This window comes from Saccoglossus kowalevskii, chromosome 7, assembly GCF_978046115.1.
Source record: "Saccoglossus kowalevskii chromosome 7, keSacKowa6.1, whole genome shotgun sequence".
NCBI lineage: Eukaryota > Metazoa > Hemichordata > Enteropneusta > Harrimaniidae > Saccoglossus > Saccoglossus kowalevskii.
The window spans coordinates 30,812,812-30,830,431 of NC_140647.1; the positions used below are offsets into that span (position 1 = coordinate 30,812,812).

General features: G+C 34.0%; 1 protein-coding gene across 4 annotated transcripts in view; it reads right to left on the reverse strand.

Annotated features, from left to right (window-relative positions):
• LOC100378247 (uncharacterized) overlaps positions 1-17,620 on the reverse strand; it is a 37,319-nt gene that overhangs the window by 15,968 nt on the left and 3,731 nt on the right. For all 4 annotated transcript variants that reach the window (XM_085501449.1, XM_085501448.1, XM_085501446.1 and 1 more), the window contains 10 exons: positions 15,752-15,808; positions 13,455-13,553; positions 12,641-12,739; positions 12,184-12,324; positions 11,875-12,073; positions 11,201-11,313; positions 10,587-10,748; positions 9,511-9,690; positions 3,677-8,921; positions 468-598 (listed from right to left, as the gene is read on the reverse strand). In XM_085501449.1, the coding sequence (XP_085357575.1) occupies positions 468-598; positions 3,677-8,921; positions 9,511-9,690; positions 10,587-10,748; positions 11,201-11,313; positions 11,875-12,073; positions 12,184-12,324; positions 12,641-12,739; positions 13,455-13,553; positions 15,752-15,808 (6,426 nt within the window). The remainder of the gene's footprint in view (positions 1-467; positions 599-3,676; positions 8,922-9,510; positions 9,691-10,586; positions 10,749-11,200; positions 11,314-11,874; positions 12,074-12,183; positions 12,325-12,640; positions 12,740-13,454; positions 13,554-15,751; positions 15,809-17,620) is intronic.

Below are 17,620 nucleotides of genomic sequence, written 5' to 3' on the forward strand. Positions count from 1 at the left end.
AAGGTGACAACAGACAACACAACTTTATATGTACCTGATGGTGCCCAGATAAGGTGACAACAGACAACACAACTTTATATGTACCTGATGGTGTCCAGATAAGGTGACAACAGACAACACAACTTTATATGTACCTGATGGTGTCCGGGTAAGGTGACAACAGATAACACAACTTTATATGTACCTGATGGTGTCCGGGTAAGGTGACAACAGACAACACAACTTTATATGTACCTGATGGAGTCCAGATAAGGTGACAACAGACAACACAACTTTATATGTACCTGATGGAGTCCAGATAAGGTGACAACAGACAACACAACTTTATATGTACCTGATGGTGTCCAGGTAAGGTGACAACAGACAACACAACTTTATATGTACCTGATGGTGTCCGGGTAAGGTGTCTAAACCCCAAAGCATGGAGATATACAAATAAAGACAAAGTAAAGAGTTGAAGTACTAACCTTCATTTGTGTTTCATATCTACTAACAGCAGCATCAAGTTTATTCTCTTGTTGTTTTATTTCCTTGAGTAAATCATCAACTTGACGTTTGTTTTCTTTTGACAGCTGCTCTTCTTGATTCTCAGCTTTATCTAAAAAGTATCATTGCCAGAAAACATTTCTTAGCTGTATCCAACATTATTTGAAAGAAACTGTAGGTGAACAGTAGACACAGATCAACCCAAAACTAATCAGGTTTGTGAATTATCCCAAAGAATCAGTGTACCACGTTTCATTGCAATCCAAAGAGTGGTTCTTTAAATATCAGTGAAACATACATACATTCATCATACACACAGATTGGGTAAATGCAAAAACTCTTAGACTACAAATTTGACAATGCAATTACAATGTACTTTGGTTTGCGATGAAATGTATGTGAAAATTCATATTAGTTTATCATCAGCCAATGTTTTATGATGAACAGATATGCTATGTTTGCTTCAAAATAGTTGATCAGCCATTATTATCAGCCAATAGCTCTGCTATTTCAGTTGCATTATGAGAAGGGAATATCAAATCAATCAGTATAGCCATTCTCAAGATAACAAAAATATTCCCTAAAATGAGAAAATTAAATGAAATAATCTGATAGAGAACAGAATCAAATCAATGTGAAAGTGATCTATCCAAAGTAATTTCATATAAAATATCAAAACAATCGAGTTAGTGATTTTCAAAAAAATCATCCTCATGAAAATCTACAAATCTGAGAGGTCAACCAATTTTCAATAAAAAGTTTTACAAAATTTACATAAATATTGACAAAAATAAAAGAATTATCACAAAATGAATGAATCTGACTGAGGTCCACCCAAGTTGTCTACATAAACAAGGAACCTGACAGTCGAAATAGTTCCATTGTCCTACAAGAACATTGTTGTAGTTAATTCGAGCAAGGCACACCCACAAAGAAGTAGTTTGATTTTGGCTGTTGAGAGGATGTAAACTTAACTCCATCAAAAAAATTTCATTTTTTACCAAAAATTAAAAAAATATTTGCCAAAAACAGAGAAACAGCGTCCGGATTACTTTCGGAAATTCCGTCGCGTTTCAGAAAGTTTTAATTTTCACAACTTTTGAATATTTATTTGTGCTTTTAGGTTAGTGAGGAGGTTATAATAATTTTTCATTTCACTTTAACTCTGTTTTTTTCACCCCTCAGACCCCTTTAAAAAGTCGCTTCTGGCCATTATAATGGCCACTATTTTCTTAATGGCCAGAATATTGACCAGAAATTTTTAAGTGGCCAAAATATTTACCAGTGTTTTTAAAATGGTGGTTTTAATGACCCATGTTTTTTATACTGGTCAGAATAATTACAATTGCTTTTTAAATGATGGAGTTGATGACATTTTTTTTTGATGGGCAGTATAATGGTCATTTTATTTTTCATTACATACATAACATGACCAGTATTTTTGTTCATGTCACTAATGGCCCAGAAAAAAGCCTGCTACCTCATGTGAGTCAATATACGTGTACGTGTAGGAATTTATTTTTCCAAGTTTCACTGGCGCTTGCAAATACACTTAAATGAAATTTCGCGAATATTGCCTCGATCCCCAGTGAAATTTCATAGTAACGCTGATGCCAGTGACTGCTGGTGGACTACATAACCTGCAGAGTATTTAGATGGTGTTGAATCATAGGACGATTGCAGTACTGAAACTGGCACATCAAGGTATGAATTTGTAATTATTTTACAATGACGTCAAAACATTATTAGATACTTTTGTTGTTGTTTATGTAGCAGGATAGTCTTTTGGGGCTTTCGTTTTTGTTCTCAAAAATTATATAAATTAAAAAACACTGTGGCATTTGCTCTATGTACTATCATACCTATTTTTTGAAAGAAGTAAACGCGCAAGTTTTTGTTCGGTCATGGCACTCTGTGCAAGTACTGTTTCATTATTATTCATAATTGTCAAACAACAAGCTCAAGTAGGTGTTAATGAGGATTAGCTTCTATGTTTGTTAATACAAGAAAAGTATAAACAAAGGTTATTTCCAACTCCTGGAATCTGCAAAAAACATCAACGTAAATTTGTTTCTATTCATGGCAATGTTTTCAAATGATTAATAATTTAACTGACTGCAAAATGTTTTTTTTTTAAATTTTCGAAGATTGTGTATATTGTTTTTTTTTTCTCTTCAGACAATACCAGCAATAGTGTACTGTACATTGGGAAATCTAATTTAGTAACCATGTATAAACTATATATATTATGCCCATAATGTCAAATACCATACACAATCCCTTTTTCCTGTAAACTATTAAAGATGATATATGCCCACAGTGTGCAACAGTTCATTTTCTTTGCGCACAAAAGAAAAAAGTAAAACTCCCATACTCAAAATAACTTTTAATTTAGCATGGATTTAAACTAAATTTCAATTAAATCTAATATTCTTTGCCCATCTTTGATATCAGCACAAAGTGATCAAATCAGATAGAGGTCCACACAACATATCAAAGCAATTGAGCTGTGAGTTTTCAAGAAAGTCAAAAATAGCATTTTTTACCAAAAATATTCACCAAAAATAAAGAATTGAAGATATCGTCAGAAATGAACAAATCTGACACAGGTTTACCCAAGGTACCTACATACCAAGTATCAAAACGATTGAGCTACTAGTTTCCAAGAAGTCGAAAATGTGAACAACTGATCTACAATCACCTACATGAACAGCTCCGCTATGTCATCTATGATGACAGCGTAGCTAAAAATTATCAAAGTAATTGGAATAGCCATTTTTGAAAAGAAGTCAAAAATATAACTTTTCAACAAAAATAATATTTCCCAAAATTAGAAAATTGATGTTATCATCATGAAATTAGTAATTGTGAGAGAAGTCAACTTGACATAAACCTGTCTGAATGTAATCAGAATTGAAGTTTTCAAAATTCGTTGAAAATGTAAAAAGTTGGCATGCACCACGACAGTTGACAAATAATCAGTGACGAAGTCGACCATGGATATAAAAATCTCATTAACCAATCGGATTGTTATATACTGCAGACAATTTCTGAAGATAGGCAATTGCAAAAAAAACACTGCGGAAGTGAAGTTCTAAAACCAGATCAAAATTTACTTTATATGATTTTATCATTTCTTTGGAGATTGGCTCAAGCTACCTTCATAATCAGCAACGAACACATAACATACCTATAACACTATGCAACGATTCTTCAAATTCTCTTTCCTTCTCAGCCATTCGTATATTAAACTCTTTCAGCAGTTGTTTCAATTTCAAATTCTGATCCTGTTCAATATCTTCCTTCTTAGACACAACATCTTCATTCAATTTCTTCATTTCTATTTCTTGCTCCTTTTTGTTGGTCTCAATTATTTCCTTGTATTTCTCTTCCAACTCTTCAAGTTTCTTCTTGTTGTCAGCTTTTAAATCAGACACAATCTTCTCTGAATCAGTTTCCTTCTGCTTATACTGTGCTATAATTGTTTTAAGTTTCTCAACGTCACTTTTCTGTTTCTCTTCTGTACCTTGCAGACTTTCTTGCACAAGGGCGTCCTTTTCTCTCAGTCTTTCCTCTAGTGTTTGTAATTTGTTTTGTTCTTCTGCTAAACTTATCCGTATCTGTTCTTTTTCAAGCTCAGCAGCAGTTAATTTATTTTCCAATTCTCTTACAGAGCATAACCTCTCATCTAAATCCTTCTCCTGCTTTGCAATTGTCTCTTTCATCTTATCAGCGCTGCCCTCAAACTCAGACAGTTTTTTATCTTTCTCTTCAGCCTGAGCCAACAGTTGCCTCTTAATTTGACCCATCATGGTCTCTGCTTTCTTTTTCAGTTCTGCTAACTTTGTCTTGCTTTCTTCTTGCAACTGAGCTGCTTGTTCTTCAAGTGCTTTCACCTTCTCTGCATGCAAGGCATCTATTGTAGATTGTAAATCTTGTACATCTGCAGTTTTCTTTTGCAGATCTTCAGTATTCTGAAGTGTAAATTGGTGGATACTCTCATTGGCAGTGTTAAGTTTTTTATTAAGTTCTTCTATTTCTTTCTGTCTGGCTTCAAACTTTTCCAAAATTTCAAAGTTATTTTTTTCAGTAATATCACATTTTTCACTAAGATTCTTAACCTGGCTCTCTAAATCACTAATATTATTGTCTTTAGCAGTTATGCTTAAAACTAATTGCTCCTTCCCTTGCATTAAATCTTGACATGTGGTTTCTAGTTCTGTTACTCTCTCTGTCCCTTGAAACTCAATTTCCTGTATTTTTGATGTGTGCTCCTGAATTAAGTCTTCAAGCTTTGATTCATATGACTGCTTCAGTGTTTCCAGCTCAATGCTGTGTTTTACAGCCATCTCCGACATGCAACGTTCACTCTCAGACACCTTACTCTGCAAATGTCCCTGGAGTTCTTGTGAATCCATCTGCGCCTGATGCTCTCGTTCCTTCATCTGCTTGATCAGCGACTCTCTCTCTTCAAAGAATGCTTTTTCTTGTTCTTCAAGTTTCAACTCCCATTCTGAGATTTCAGATTTGTATGTTTCACTCAGCATTTGATGTTTCTGAGTCAAATCTTCAAACTGATCATGTGACGTTTTCAATTCTGCCTGAATTTCAAGGTTAGAATCAACAAGTTCTTGTATCCTTGTCTCTAGCTGTTCACTCGCTTCCTTCAACGTACTACTATGTTTAGTCCTTAATTCATCAATGTTTCTTTCATGTGCCTCTTTCAAAGCATTAACATTCTTACAATGTTCACTATTCAAGTTTTCAATTTCGATCCTGGACTGATCTTTGAGTTCTTGTGACTGTAATTTTAATCTCTCTGCAAGTTCATTCCCCTCTTTTAGTTCTACTAGTTCAGATTGTAAAATGTTGATGCGATTCACATAATCTTTCTCTTGATTCTCCATCTTTTCTTGGTATTCACTTTTGACATTTTCCACATCCTTTTTAAACTCATTTCTCAAACCCTCCTTTTGCTCCTCACTCTGCTTCTCAAATGCTAAGATTTTCTCTTGGTGGGCAGTTTCAAGCGATTGCACTTGTTCAGAATGTTTTTTTATCAAGTTTTCAAATTTCTCCTCATTAGCTTTTATAGTTTCATCCATTTTTGCATTGTATTCTTTTTCCCGTTCCTGCAACTGAGATTTCACACTTCCAATCTTTGCTTTGGCTTGGTCCCTCAATTCAAGTAGCTGCTTTTTGTGTGTTTCCTGTGCTTCTACAAACTTCTTCCCAAACTGAGCAGATATCCTCTCCATCTCTTCCTTTCTCATAGTCTCCATCCTGGCAGTGACATCTCCAATTCCCAGTTCCTTCTCCTGCAGCAAATCTGTAAACTTTTTATTGAACTCTTCCTCCCTCTGATTCATCTTAGTCTGCAACTCGTTTTCAATCCTTGTAACCTCTTCTCTGTGTTTATTATCATTTTCTACCATAAGCATCTCGTGTCTTTCCTGTTCTGCTGCAGTATTGTTTTGAAGTTCAGTAATTTTACCCAGCAGTTTTTCAGTGAGTTCCTCCTTCTCTTTGGTCACCAACACTTTTTCATGCTTTATTTCTTGAAAGGACTTTTCCATTTTTTCAAACTCTGTAACTTTGTGTTGAAACTGAAGGTTGATGTCCTCTATCTGTTTTTTCAATGTAGATATCTTACTTTTTGCCTGGTTTTTCAGTTCCATGAACTGGGTTTTATGAGATTCATTAAGTTCATTAATTTTTTTTTCATGCTCAGTTGTCAACATTTCAGTCTTCTCTTCAAACTCTTTATCTTTCAACAAAGTTTCTTCTTGTTGGGTATTTTTTAAACATTCAATCTGCTCATGCAGCTGTTTCTCACTTTCTTCAATTTCTAGAAGTCTGTTATTCTTTTCTTCAAGAAGCCCTCGGAGTTCCATTTCCTTGCCATGCTTCTCTTGTTCAAATTTCACAACACCGTCAGAATATTGTTGAGCAGCCTCTTGTAATTCCTGATTAAGTTTTTCAAGTTCATGATTTAAGTCATTCACTTTTTCCTCATGCAATCCCATCATCTCTTGCATCTTTGTTTCATGAGTTGTTCTGAGATTGTCCATGCCATTTTTAAGCTCCTGCTCAATATGTCGCATTTCCTCAACTAAGGCTTCTTTTTCTTGCAATGCACTTTGGAGTTCACTAATCTTACTACTAAGTTCAGAAGTAACTTCATCAACACTATTCTTCTTCTCCATCTCCACTTCTTCGAGTCTCCTGGTAACACTTTCTTTTTCCTCTTGCAATCTTCCTTCATACTCTGCCCTCAGTTTTTCCACTTCTTCAACATGGTTCTTTTCCATGGTCTCTGCCTGTTCTTTCAAAACACGAATATCTTGTTGCAGCCCTCCTTCGGTAGCTGACATTTCTTGACGTAAACTCGACAATTCCTCCATATTTCTGGCTATATCCTCCTCCAGTTTTAAAATCTTTTCAGTTGACTTAGCTTCACTTACACCAGTTTGTTCTCTAAGACTAGATATTTCCTGCTGTAGATTACACAGCTCATCCTCTTTAATTCTTAAATCATTTTCTAATTTCTCAACACTCTCTTGATAAGCACACATCTCCTCCTGTCTCTTAGCAACAGTCTCCATCAATTGTGCTATTTCAGTACCCTTCTCTCCCAGCTGAGTTTCTAGGCTGTTTACAATTTCAGTGTGTTGCAGGTGTGAGTTGTCGAGTTCAGTATTTTTTTCTACAAGCTGAATTTCTAAATGTTCTTTTTCTTTTGCATGCTGTTCATTGACAGCCTGCATTTCAGAGTTCTTCTCTTCAAGCTGTGTTTCTAGATATTTCACCTGATCTGCAAGTTTCTCATTCATCTGATGCAGTTGTTCTTGCAATGAAGCAATCTGTTGCTGCAAACCTTCAATCTCTGAAGTATGCTTTTCACCAACCTCGTTAATCAATCTCTCATGATCAGCAGTCAGATTCTCTATAGTATTATTTAATTCCTGTTGCCTCAATTTCAGTTCTTGGATTGTAGTCTCTTGTTGTCCAATGGTCTCATTTGCTTCTTCCAACTTAGTTCCAAGCTCTGTTGAAATTTCGCCAACATAGCTCTGTTTCTGGATTTCCAAAGCCTCAAGTTTCCTAACCATCTCATGCTTGTGATGTTCTTCTTGAAACTGCAATTTCTGTTCATATTCTGACACTTTATGATCATAATCTCTAATTTTCACATCTAACTCTTTTCCAAGGGTCTCAGTCTGTTGTTTCAGATTATTAATCTCTTCTGATCTTTGTTCTAACTCATTTTGAAGAGTTTTTATTTGCTTATCACTCTGCTCTGATTCACTCTGTCTCACTTCATGCAGTTTTATTAGATCAGATTCAAATTCTTGTATCTTTCCATGTAACTTGTTTACCGCCTCTTCATGTTCTTCTCGGAGTAGCTTTACCTGATTCTCCAGGTCCTCTTTCTCTTTACTTCTGTCTTCAAGATTTTTCAGCAACATGTTCTTTTCCTCAGTGAACTGCTGTACCTGTCTTTCATTGTTATCCTGCTGTGACTCAAGTTCTTTTGCTTTCTCTTCCACACTCACAGTAAGGCTTTCATTCACCTCTTTCAGCTTTTGAATCTCATTCGTAAGATCTTTCAAGCTTGTTTCAAGTTCCTGTTTTTCCAAATGAAGAACACCTATTGCTTCATCCCCAGTTTTAGAACTCTCAGCAAGACTTTGTTCTAATGACTCTTTCAATGCACCCAACTGTTCTAGTTGTGTCTCCAGTTCTTTTATTTTTGATTCACCTTCTTTCACTTGATCACTCAGAATGTTTGTTTCTTTTTCTAATTTCTGCTGCAACACAACCTTTTCATTTTCATGCTCCTGCATTTGTTGTTCAATGTTCTGTTTGAGTGTATTAACCTGCTCTTTGAATTGATCATTCTGAGAAACCTGCTCTTGCAACTGTCCCACCTTCTCCTGTATGTCCGCAACATGGTTATTCACTTCAGTCTGTAGTTTTTGCTCCAGTTCCTTCACCTTTGTCTCTGTATCAGAAAGATCTTTAGTTAGTCCTTCATTGTTACGTTTCAGACCATCAATAGATGCACTAAGCTTCTTTATTTGATCCATCTTCTCCATAATCACGTTTTCATGAGTCCGATTGATCTCTTCTTTCTGTGCCTGGCTTTGACTTTCTAGTTCATTTGTAATAGTTTCCACTTTTTCCTCATGTGCTCTAGTAATTTCTTCAATGTACTGTTTATGCTCTTGCCTCGTAACTTCATCTTTAGTCTTTATTTCCTTATCATGTTTTTCCTGCAGCTCCTCAATTTTTTTCTCATATTGGTCTTTCAGCTTGTTAAAGGTGTTCTTATTCCGCTTGGAAATTTCTTCAATTTTATTACTGAACTCTTTGATCTCAACAGCGTGACTGTCTTTCAGTTTACGCATATAACTTTCTTGTTCAAGTTTTTCCTGAAAAGAATGAAGAATATGGTAAGAAATTTAATATTTAAACATGTTTAACTCTGTGGGTAACATAAATTTTCTGTGACAAAATGTTGGTCCAATATTTTCTATAATTTGTTTTAATAATTTTGAACTAAATAGCCATAATTTCCTATTTGGTAGACTTGATGACAATTTTGGAAAAAATATGATAAAAATTATGGAGGTTTGGATTTGCAAAAGGTGACGAAAGTTGACTGGCACTCAAAGGATTAACGTACAGCATTGACAACAAGCAAAAGTGCATTCTTTACCAGTAACAATATATCATCATCAAATATACATGTAATAGAAATGTTTGTAGAGATGGTGTATTTACTGTCTGTGCACAAGCTTTGAACATAATTGGTCATATGGCATGCACCAGTGAAATCGATATGGATATAAAGAACAACAAAAAATGGCTGCTAGTGGATCAGATCATGACTGATAATTACACAAGTTCTGACATATGAAAGAATGCATGAAGAGATTAGCATTGGAGCAACTGAATGCCAGAGAATGATTTGTGATATCCTACCAACTAAGCTAAAATGAATACTGGTGAGACACTCACAGTTTCTAATGCATCAATGACTCGTTGTAATTCATCTTTCTTGTTATCTTGTGCACTCAATGCAGCAGTCTTTTGTAATTCTCTCTCCTCAATCGCCATCATCATATCTTCATGTTTCTCCTTTACAAATCTCTTGTATTCATCTTCTTTCCTCTGTAATGAAAGTTCATGTTCCGTCTCCTGTGATGAAAAAAATACTAAATCACTAAGCAACATCAACAATACCTTAGTTATTTTTTTGGTATAGTTAAATATCAGTCTAAAACTGCACATTAAAACAATCTGAAATTCCGCCACCTGTTTAATAGTGAATTTGATTTAGAATTATTCTTTATACTTTACAGTTGAGGGTCACGCTACACTCACTTGCTTTTTATTGGTATTTTTTAAATATTTTCACTTTCTCTAACTTTGTTTTTTATTTGAGAGGCGTGGCTTTATATTGGCTTCAGACCTTGATCAAAATATTAAATAACTAAATAAACTCCAATAAACTGTAGGCATCAAACACTCCATAATGTTAACAAGTAACTGCATTCACTAAAATAAAATGGCCACTAATTTACCATTTTAAATTTCATCTGAAAAACAAATTAATGTGCATCAAAGTTTCAATAAAGTCTGATGTTTGTACCAAACCAAATCTGTCCACACACAACCAAGATCCTGTATGTATAAAAGTACATGTATGTGTCAAATTTGAATGAAAACTGTCAGAGCACGTCCAAGATACTGCATAAAAAAAAAAAAAGATGCCTGCCAGTCGACCATCTTTGATCCAATTGCGAAATAAATCGTCATGGACATGTATCCCAACATGTATAATCTATGTACCAAGTATCAATGACAACTGACAAAGCATGTCCAAAATACAAAATTTTCAAAAAAAAGATGGCTGCCAGTCGGCCATTTTGAATCGAATTGCTAAACCACTGCATGTGCATATGTCCCACTTCGTCCGAACGAGGACTAATAACATTGTTGCATTTATTGTGTACTAGCTGGATCATTCAAATACAACTTATTTTGACCTTACCACACATTTCATTTATATTTTTAATAATTATTCATTTTACCTTGGATTCTATGATTTCTTTACATTCTTGTTCCTTTTTAGCAATCATTTCCTTTAAGAAAATATCTTTCTTTGTCAGTTCTTCTTGCTGTAATCTGTCCTTCTCCATCAAGGCATCCTCCTTTTCTTTCAATAAATCTTCCTTCATTTTCTCTCGCTCTTGCTAGAATAATGAACAACATTATCAGTTCATTAACAATGCCAGTTATCACTCCAATTTCAATTCCTGACTTGGCAGCACAAGTGTATTTGTGATATTTTGTCACAATTATTTTGTCCACTATCTATCTATATCTATCTTTCTATAAATTCTTAGTTTACTTTAGACCAAATGAACATTGATCAACATTTCAGGATAAATATATCATAAAGTGTGTCCATGCTCAACGGTAAGAAACACTAAGTGGCCGCAATTAGGCCATCTTGAATCTGATTGCCAAACAAATATATGTGCATATGTTCAACATGATGTTTGAACTTGATTTGTCAAGGCATGTCACAAATATGGCTCTGGAATGCCATTTGTTTAAAAAATGACCACCAGTCGAATGCAGTTGATTTTGGCATTCAAAGGTTTAACACTGGCATATATTGTACTATGCCATATTTCCATACCTGCATGAGAGAGATTACAGCTTGTTTTCCTCTAGATAATTCCTGTACTAGGTTGGTTTTCTCCTCATCCTCTCTCTTCTCAGCTGCTTCTAGCTGCTGCTTAACTTCTAGTACTGAAAGAACAATAAAACATTAATATTAATTTTAAATGTTATCTGAACTCTATTGAGTGAAGTTTTCAAGTTCATTTTTATTATGACCAGTTCACTATCATACAATATATAAAGCTGTCTGATAAAGAAACAAGGCTGGCTCAAGGAACACTACCACCCAAAGAAAATATTATACATAAATAATTTAATATCGAGCATTCAACCAATCTGTCTCATAGTATTTCTATTCTATTTATTTGGCACAAACTAACTTTTTGGAATTGCATTTCTTGACACAGCGATATAAAATCAATCTGTTTTTAATTATTTTTCATGTTTGAACTTTAGAAAAAAAAATGTTGATACCCAGCATATAATACATGTCAACATAAGTCAATCTACTGTGAAACAATGTATCTTGAATCACTCTAACCTATTACAGTCGATTACTTGAGATTTCACAGTAAAATATTCACAGTAAAATTCCATGAAAGTCACTGTGTAATGAAACCTAGTGAGATCATCACCTTACACAATTTCCCTAAATTCATGAAAGTTGAGCTCTCAGTATGGACTGCTTACCAAGTTTATCACTTGCTTCTTTCTGTTGTTGGATCTCATCTTTTTCAGTCACACTTTTTCTCAGTTTATTCCTGAGATCACTGATCTCTGAATCCCTCTTCTCCATCTCTTCAAACATTTGCCGTTTCACCTCGGCGATACCAATGGCTTTATCACTTTCTAACTGTTCAATCATAGACTTGGCTTCTTTCTGCAACTCCTGACAATTAAAAACATCACATTTTAGCCATGATGCCACAATTTTACATTTTAGTAGATGACATTCAGAGAAGAAAACAAATTTATTTTAATTGAAAAGTATTTTCTTACCTCAGCTTTCTGAAGCTCCTTTGACTTATCATCGAGTTGTTTCTGAAGATTTTCTTTCTCTTTACTCAGTTGCGCAGTCTTCTCTTTATTGTTTCTGATGGTCTCTTTGCATTTATTCAACAAACCTTCCTGTCTTTTAACCTATTACAGTAAAGTACTGAGTAACAATTTCCATATATACCCAACATTTGGACCAAAGAACACTCAGTTGTTGCACGGAAAGACTATAGCATCTGGTTATATTGAATATTTTACAATGTCTATGCTTTCAAACTACCACTTTCTATTTACTAATGTATCTAGCAGATGTTACCTGTTTTCAACTGAGTGGATACATGATGACATAAAAAAGCTAAACTAAGATTCATGAGAAAGTTTCATGAATTTCTGTGTCTCACGAAGGACTGTTTCGATAACTCTGACAGACTTGAATTTCAGGTTATATAGTCACACTGACCTTCTCTTTTAAAGTATTAATTTTTTCATCCCTTTCATCTTTCATAACATCGGCTTTGTCAATATCATCTGGACTGATACCTTGTTTCAAAAGACGAACCTGAACAACAAACAGACACATATTCATGCAGCATAGCAAATGCAAGGTTTCGTTTTAAGTACACATAATGCATAACAACATTTTCAACTGTAAAGGGCAATTCAACAAATGTTTGAAAGACCACATGCAGCACACACTGATCACTGTCATATCAAAACACACATGGTTTCAGAAATGATAATCAGCATAATTTTTATGGTGATTGAAAATGCCAAGTGGCTCTCATACTATTACATGCATATCTCTTTCAATCTAGAGATCTAAACCTACACTGTGTAAACTGTCTCATCTATAAACTACAAATAATCTGTGAAAGAAGTGAAGGGGATGAGATGAAGCACATAATCACTTACGGTGCAAAAAGACATGCAGTAGCGCCTACATAAGTCCTATACAACATACATGGCTGTCCATGTACAAAAGCTTACACATACAGTTCTAACTCTAACTTCTGGGGCTGAATATGAGAGATGAAGGATAGATAAGTGATATTTTGAATTGAGCAGCTACACCACCATGACTGATTCACACTGACAATGAACTGTTGAGCTTTAACCACAAGAAATGGAAGCAAAGAGTTGACAGCAGACCATTAAAATATAATCCAGTGGCTACAATCTTATCCCAATGAAGACACTGTATGGTGGAATACTTTAGTGGATCCATGACTGAATCCCTGGTGACCACATTAAAGACACATGTCATACACACTAACCTGTGTTTGTAATACACCTATCAATTCATCTTTTTCTTCTAGATTTAGTTGATAATTCTCTTCCAAGTGAACTTTAGCTTGCCGATCTAACTGAGCAGCCTACATGCAAAGCAAATCATTAACTACATTTAGATCCTTGCCCCAGGGAGGGATTAAATAAAGGAAGGGATGAAGTCAAACCTCATAACTGCTTTCATTGTTGTCAAGGAAACACTAAATTTTGTATCATGTGTGATGCATAAATCATCAAAATCACAAATATTTCAGTTTTCAGAATTCTTATCCAGTCAACTTAAGAAACCCTGCTCATAATTTGACTGATGTCAATACTTATCAGCATAATAGCAAATCGTCTTGGATTGAATTCTCAATGAAGTACAGAATTGCTGACAGGATCTTACTGGCACAGTGAATGTCAACCGTAAAGTGCAGTATGAAATCTAACATCAAGACACACAGATTACAATAAATATTACAAGGTTGACTATGAGAGGAGCAGTGAGTGGCTAAGCTAGTAAAATACATCCATCACTCCAAACATCTCACCTGATTCACAGTGCTGATATTAACAAGCTATAAAATCATATTTTTGATAAATGTTAAAAAAATTAGTAATTGTTAATAAAATCATATTAAAAGAACATTTTGGGGAAATGTTAAAAAGATTGATTAGTAGTGGTTAATAGAAATACATTTCTATAGATCATGACAGAATTCCTGAAAGATATGCACGGCAGTGAAGAAATATTGGAATAGTGAATAGGGCTAAGCATACAGCAGGTATCAAAATAAACTGATTATGAAAACTGCTATTTCCCTATTAATTTCCATCAGAAGATTCAAATATCGCTCGGATGTTTCATAGCAGTGTTTGTTATTCAAACATTGAAAACTTGCATACCAAATGTATCACTATATTTGAATTTGAAATTACATTGTACACTTGTGATCCCGTATTAATTATTAATAATTGTGTTCAAGTTCAGAATATAATGCAAATATTTTCCATTTTAGTAATATTTTACACAATTCCTTTGCTCAAAATCATATTGTAAACAATTTTCACAGAGAAACATTACACACACATCAACCGTCCACAAGCACTATCTGCAATATGATTCAGATAGGGCTAGTCAACAGTTGTAATCCAATATGAATGACAACATCTCATAATATTTAACCATACTTAATAAATGCATAAATTGAATTTTCATCCTCAACATATCACCTTAGTTATGTTGGTAAAACAAAAAAATTGAAAAATCAAAGGTATATGATTTTTAAAACCCAACATAGTTAAATTTGCTAAATTAAAACCCTGTGAATATGCAAAGTTAACAATGGAGTATGATGTTTTCTCCGCCAGTGAATCTCAAGTCTAGTTAACATCCCTGCAACATCAATCAGTTGACTAAAATTAAACCTAAAGTGAATATTGCTTCTTTTATCATACCATACTATACTATATTGTGTGCTTGAGTATCGATAGTTATCATTGTACAGATATTAAAGTCATGAATAGCACTGAAAAGCAGATAAATATGCAAAAATCACTGCATGTTAGAAAGTGCTCTGGTGTGAAGTGAATTCAATATTCTTTTATGTTGACTAGACAACCAACGTATTACAACCATTCCCCATGCTTATAGATTGATTCAAAACTGAAGCTGCACAATCTACCGTTCTTATACAAAATAAAATTTATATTTAGTGTCAGATATTCATCTACACAGCAATGTTAAGTAAACATTTTAACAAACTACAATTATCAATGGTTGCATATCAATAAAACATGCGAAAAGTAGTTATTTAGTATGCAAAGTAGGTAATTAAAATATGCAGATTACTATTCAACTATAAAACCCAATGCATGTGAAAAGCTGAAATTCATTTCAGCAAACTGATCTCAAGATACCATACTAACAAAACATGATGAAAATAGTTAATATGCAAATTAGGAGAATACACAGGAGCCAAAATCACATTTAATTTATTTTCTGTTGCAAAACTATAAAACAGTCAAATAAGACAGGGATTGCAAAGATTCACATACTAGTACTGGAATTATGCAGGACTCAAAATGGGACAACATTAACAAGGATTATGTTGATATTTTCAAGTGGAGATTTCTGTTGTCAAAACACAAGGAATTTGAAATTTCATCCTAATAAATAACCATAAGAGGAAGTCAAATGCATTGCAATCACTGGTATGAGTTACAACAGACAGAAGATGTTTATTTTAATTTAAATGAATGGTCACACACATGCAGAGTAAATGATACAGAAGAACATTACCTCTTTTAACTCAGATATCCTTCGTAATGCTTTGTCCTGCGTTTGTGCCATAATGCCCTAAAATGAAAAATGTTGATGTCAAATTTATTTTGTGAGTATGCAAACTTAATCTCACTAATTCACATGACAGCAACATGGGGAAAAAGGGTGAAAATGCATTATTAATGGGGCATGGCCAATAGTACTGGTAATGCGATGAATAATTAATGCAGATGCAAGTCACATTTAGTGTAATTTATGACAATTAACATAAGTTTAAAAGGAAATTGGTAATTCTGAATGAATAATAGCGTGAAAGTATGTGCTATGTTTTTAGTAATGAGAAGTGTCACAACTGTGTTGGATTAATTAATAGACACTCAGACTCTATTTCCAGCTGACTGGAACAAAATACAGAATTTTAAAAAAAGAAAATCAAATACAAACTACAAGTGCTATTCCTCGTTATAACCATTTGTAACATGAATTACAGTGGTGAAGATGAGTTGACAGATGCAATATATTCAACATTAGTCATACACAAATATGAACATGTACATTTTACTGATATATATTGTTATTATAATCATAATTACTAAGACTAGAAATAACCAAGTGGCTCCATTCAATATACTTGTACAGGTAAGACTAAGGTAATTCTGGTTACTTGTGGTTAATCTCATTTAGTGTTAGCAGCTATTCTCTTTCTGTTATCAATGGCCTACAAATCATTGCCTAGTAAATATTATTTAGTGTTTTTTTTCCCCACACACTAAAAAATTATATGAAATATTTTTTTTTAGGCAATCATACTATTAATGCCTAAGTAATTCATAAAAACTGCAAACTCCTAATCAAGACAAGCTGTACATGTTGCAATTCACCAGAATGCCAGCAGGATTTGCACTCAAGCATGTGTCATCATTATTGTTCATACATGCAGTGTTCAAAATAATATGTTTCATGGTACAACCAACAGACAACAAGTATATGCATATGAGTGCTTTAGTGTGTAATTTTAAAAATCATTTTATTCAAATCTATGGAGACGATAATGACAAGAGAAATAAACAAGACATGAATGTCACAGTCCCTGTCATTTAATTATAAAATACTCATGTTAAAATAATACAAGGAACATCTGCAAACAGGTGAATTAATATGTACTCTATGAGGGTACAACTCATCATAAAGTGATTTCTCTTAATTTAGTATTGTACTGATAAGTGAAAACTTTCATTGACCCGGGTCCAAAATCTCAGAGTACACAAGTGCAACCAAGCTATGTTTCATACATGCTCAAGAAACTGCATTCATAAATCTGAGTAAACCTTGATGTACCTTAATAACAATGTGACTTCTTTGTTAATTCAGGTCTTTGTATATTACCAGGACCTGGGTTTGTTTCAGTATCACTACTATAAATATTATTATATAAACTATACTCCCCTTTTCAGTCTGCGCCTGAACGGGGACTAAAAACATCTAAATAAGTAAATGTTTTTAAAGAAAGTCACTCAGACAGACCTTTTCACTACCAGTTCCCTCTTTTCATCAGAAATTCATAAAATAGCCCTGTTTATAGTCTGCAGTTTCCTTCAGAAGATTGGGATAAAAATAGCCAAATTTTGTGAGTCAAAACCAAAAATTGACTCAAATTTTGTCTATTTGTTCCAAAATTAGGGTTCATTTTCAGAAATATTGATGAATATAAGAAAAAAAGTCTACAAAAACTTGGGCAAGAAAGTCTGGTGGTGAAATAGTTTATAAATTAGCGATGCACCCAAAGCACACATGTTGCATGTCAGACAATATTTTTATACACTTAAATATGCATCACGATATAACATAACCGGAAGAGATTAATAGAAGCAGGTGCACTCCATATGT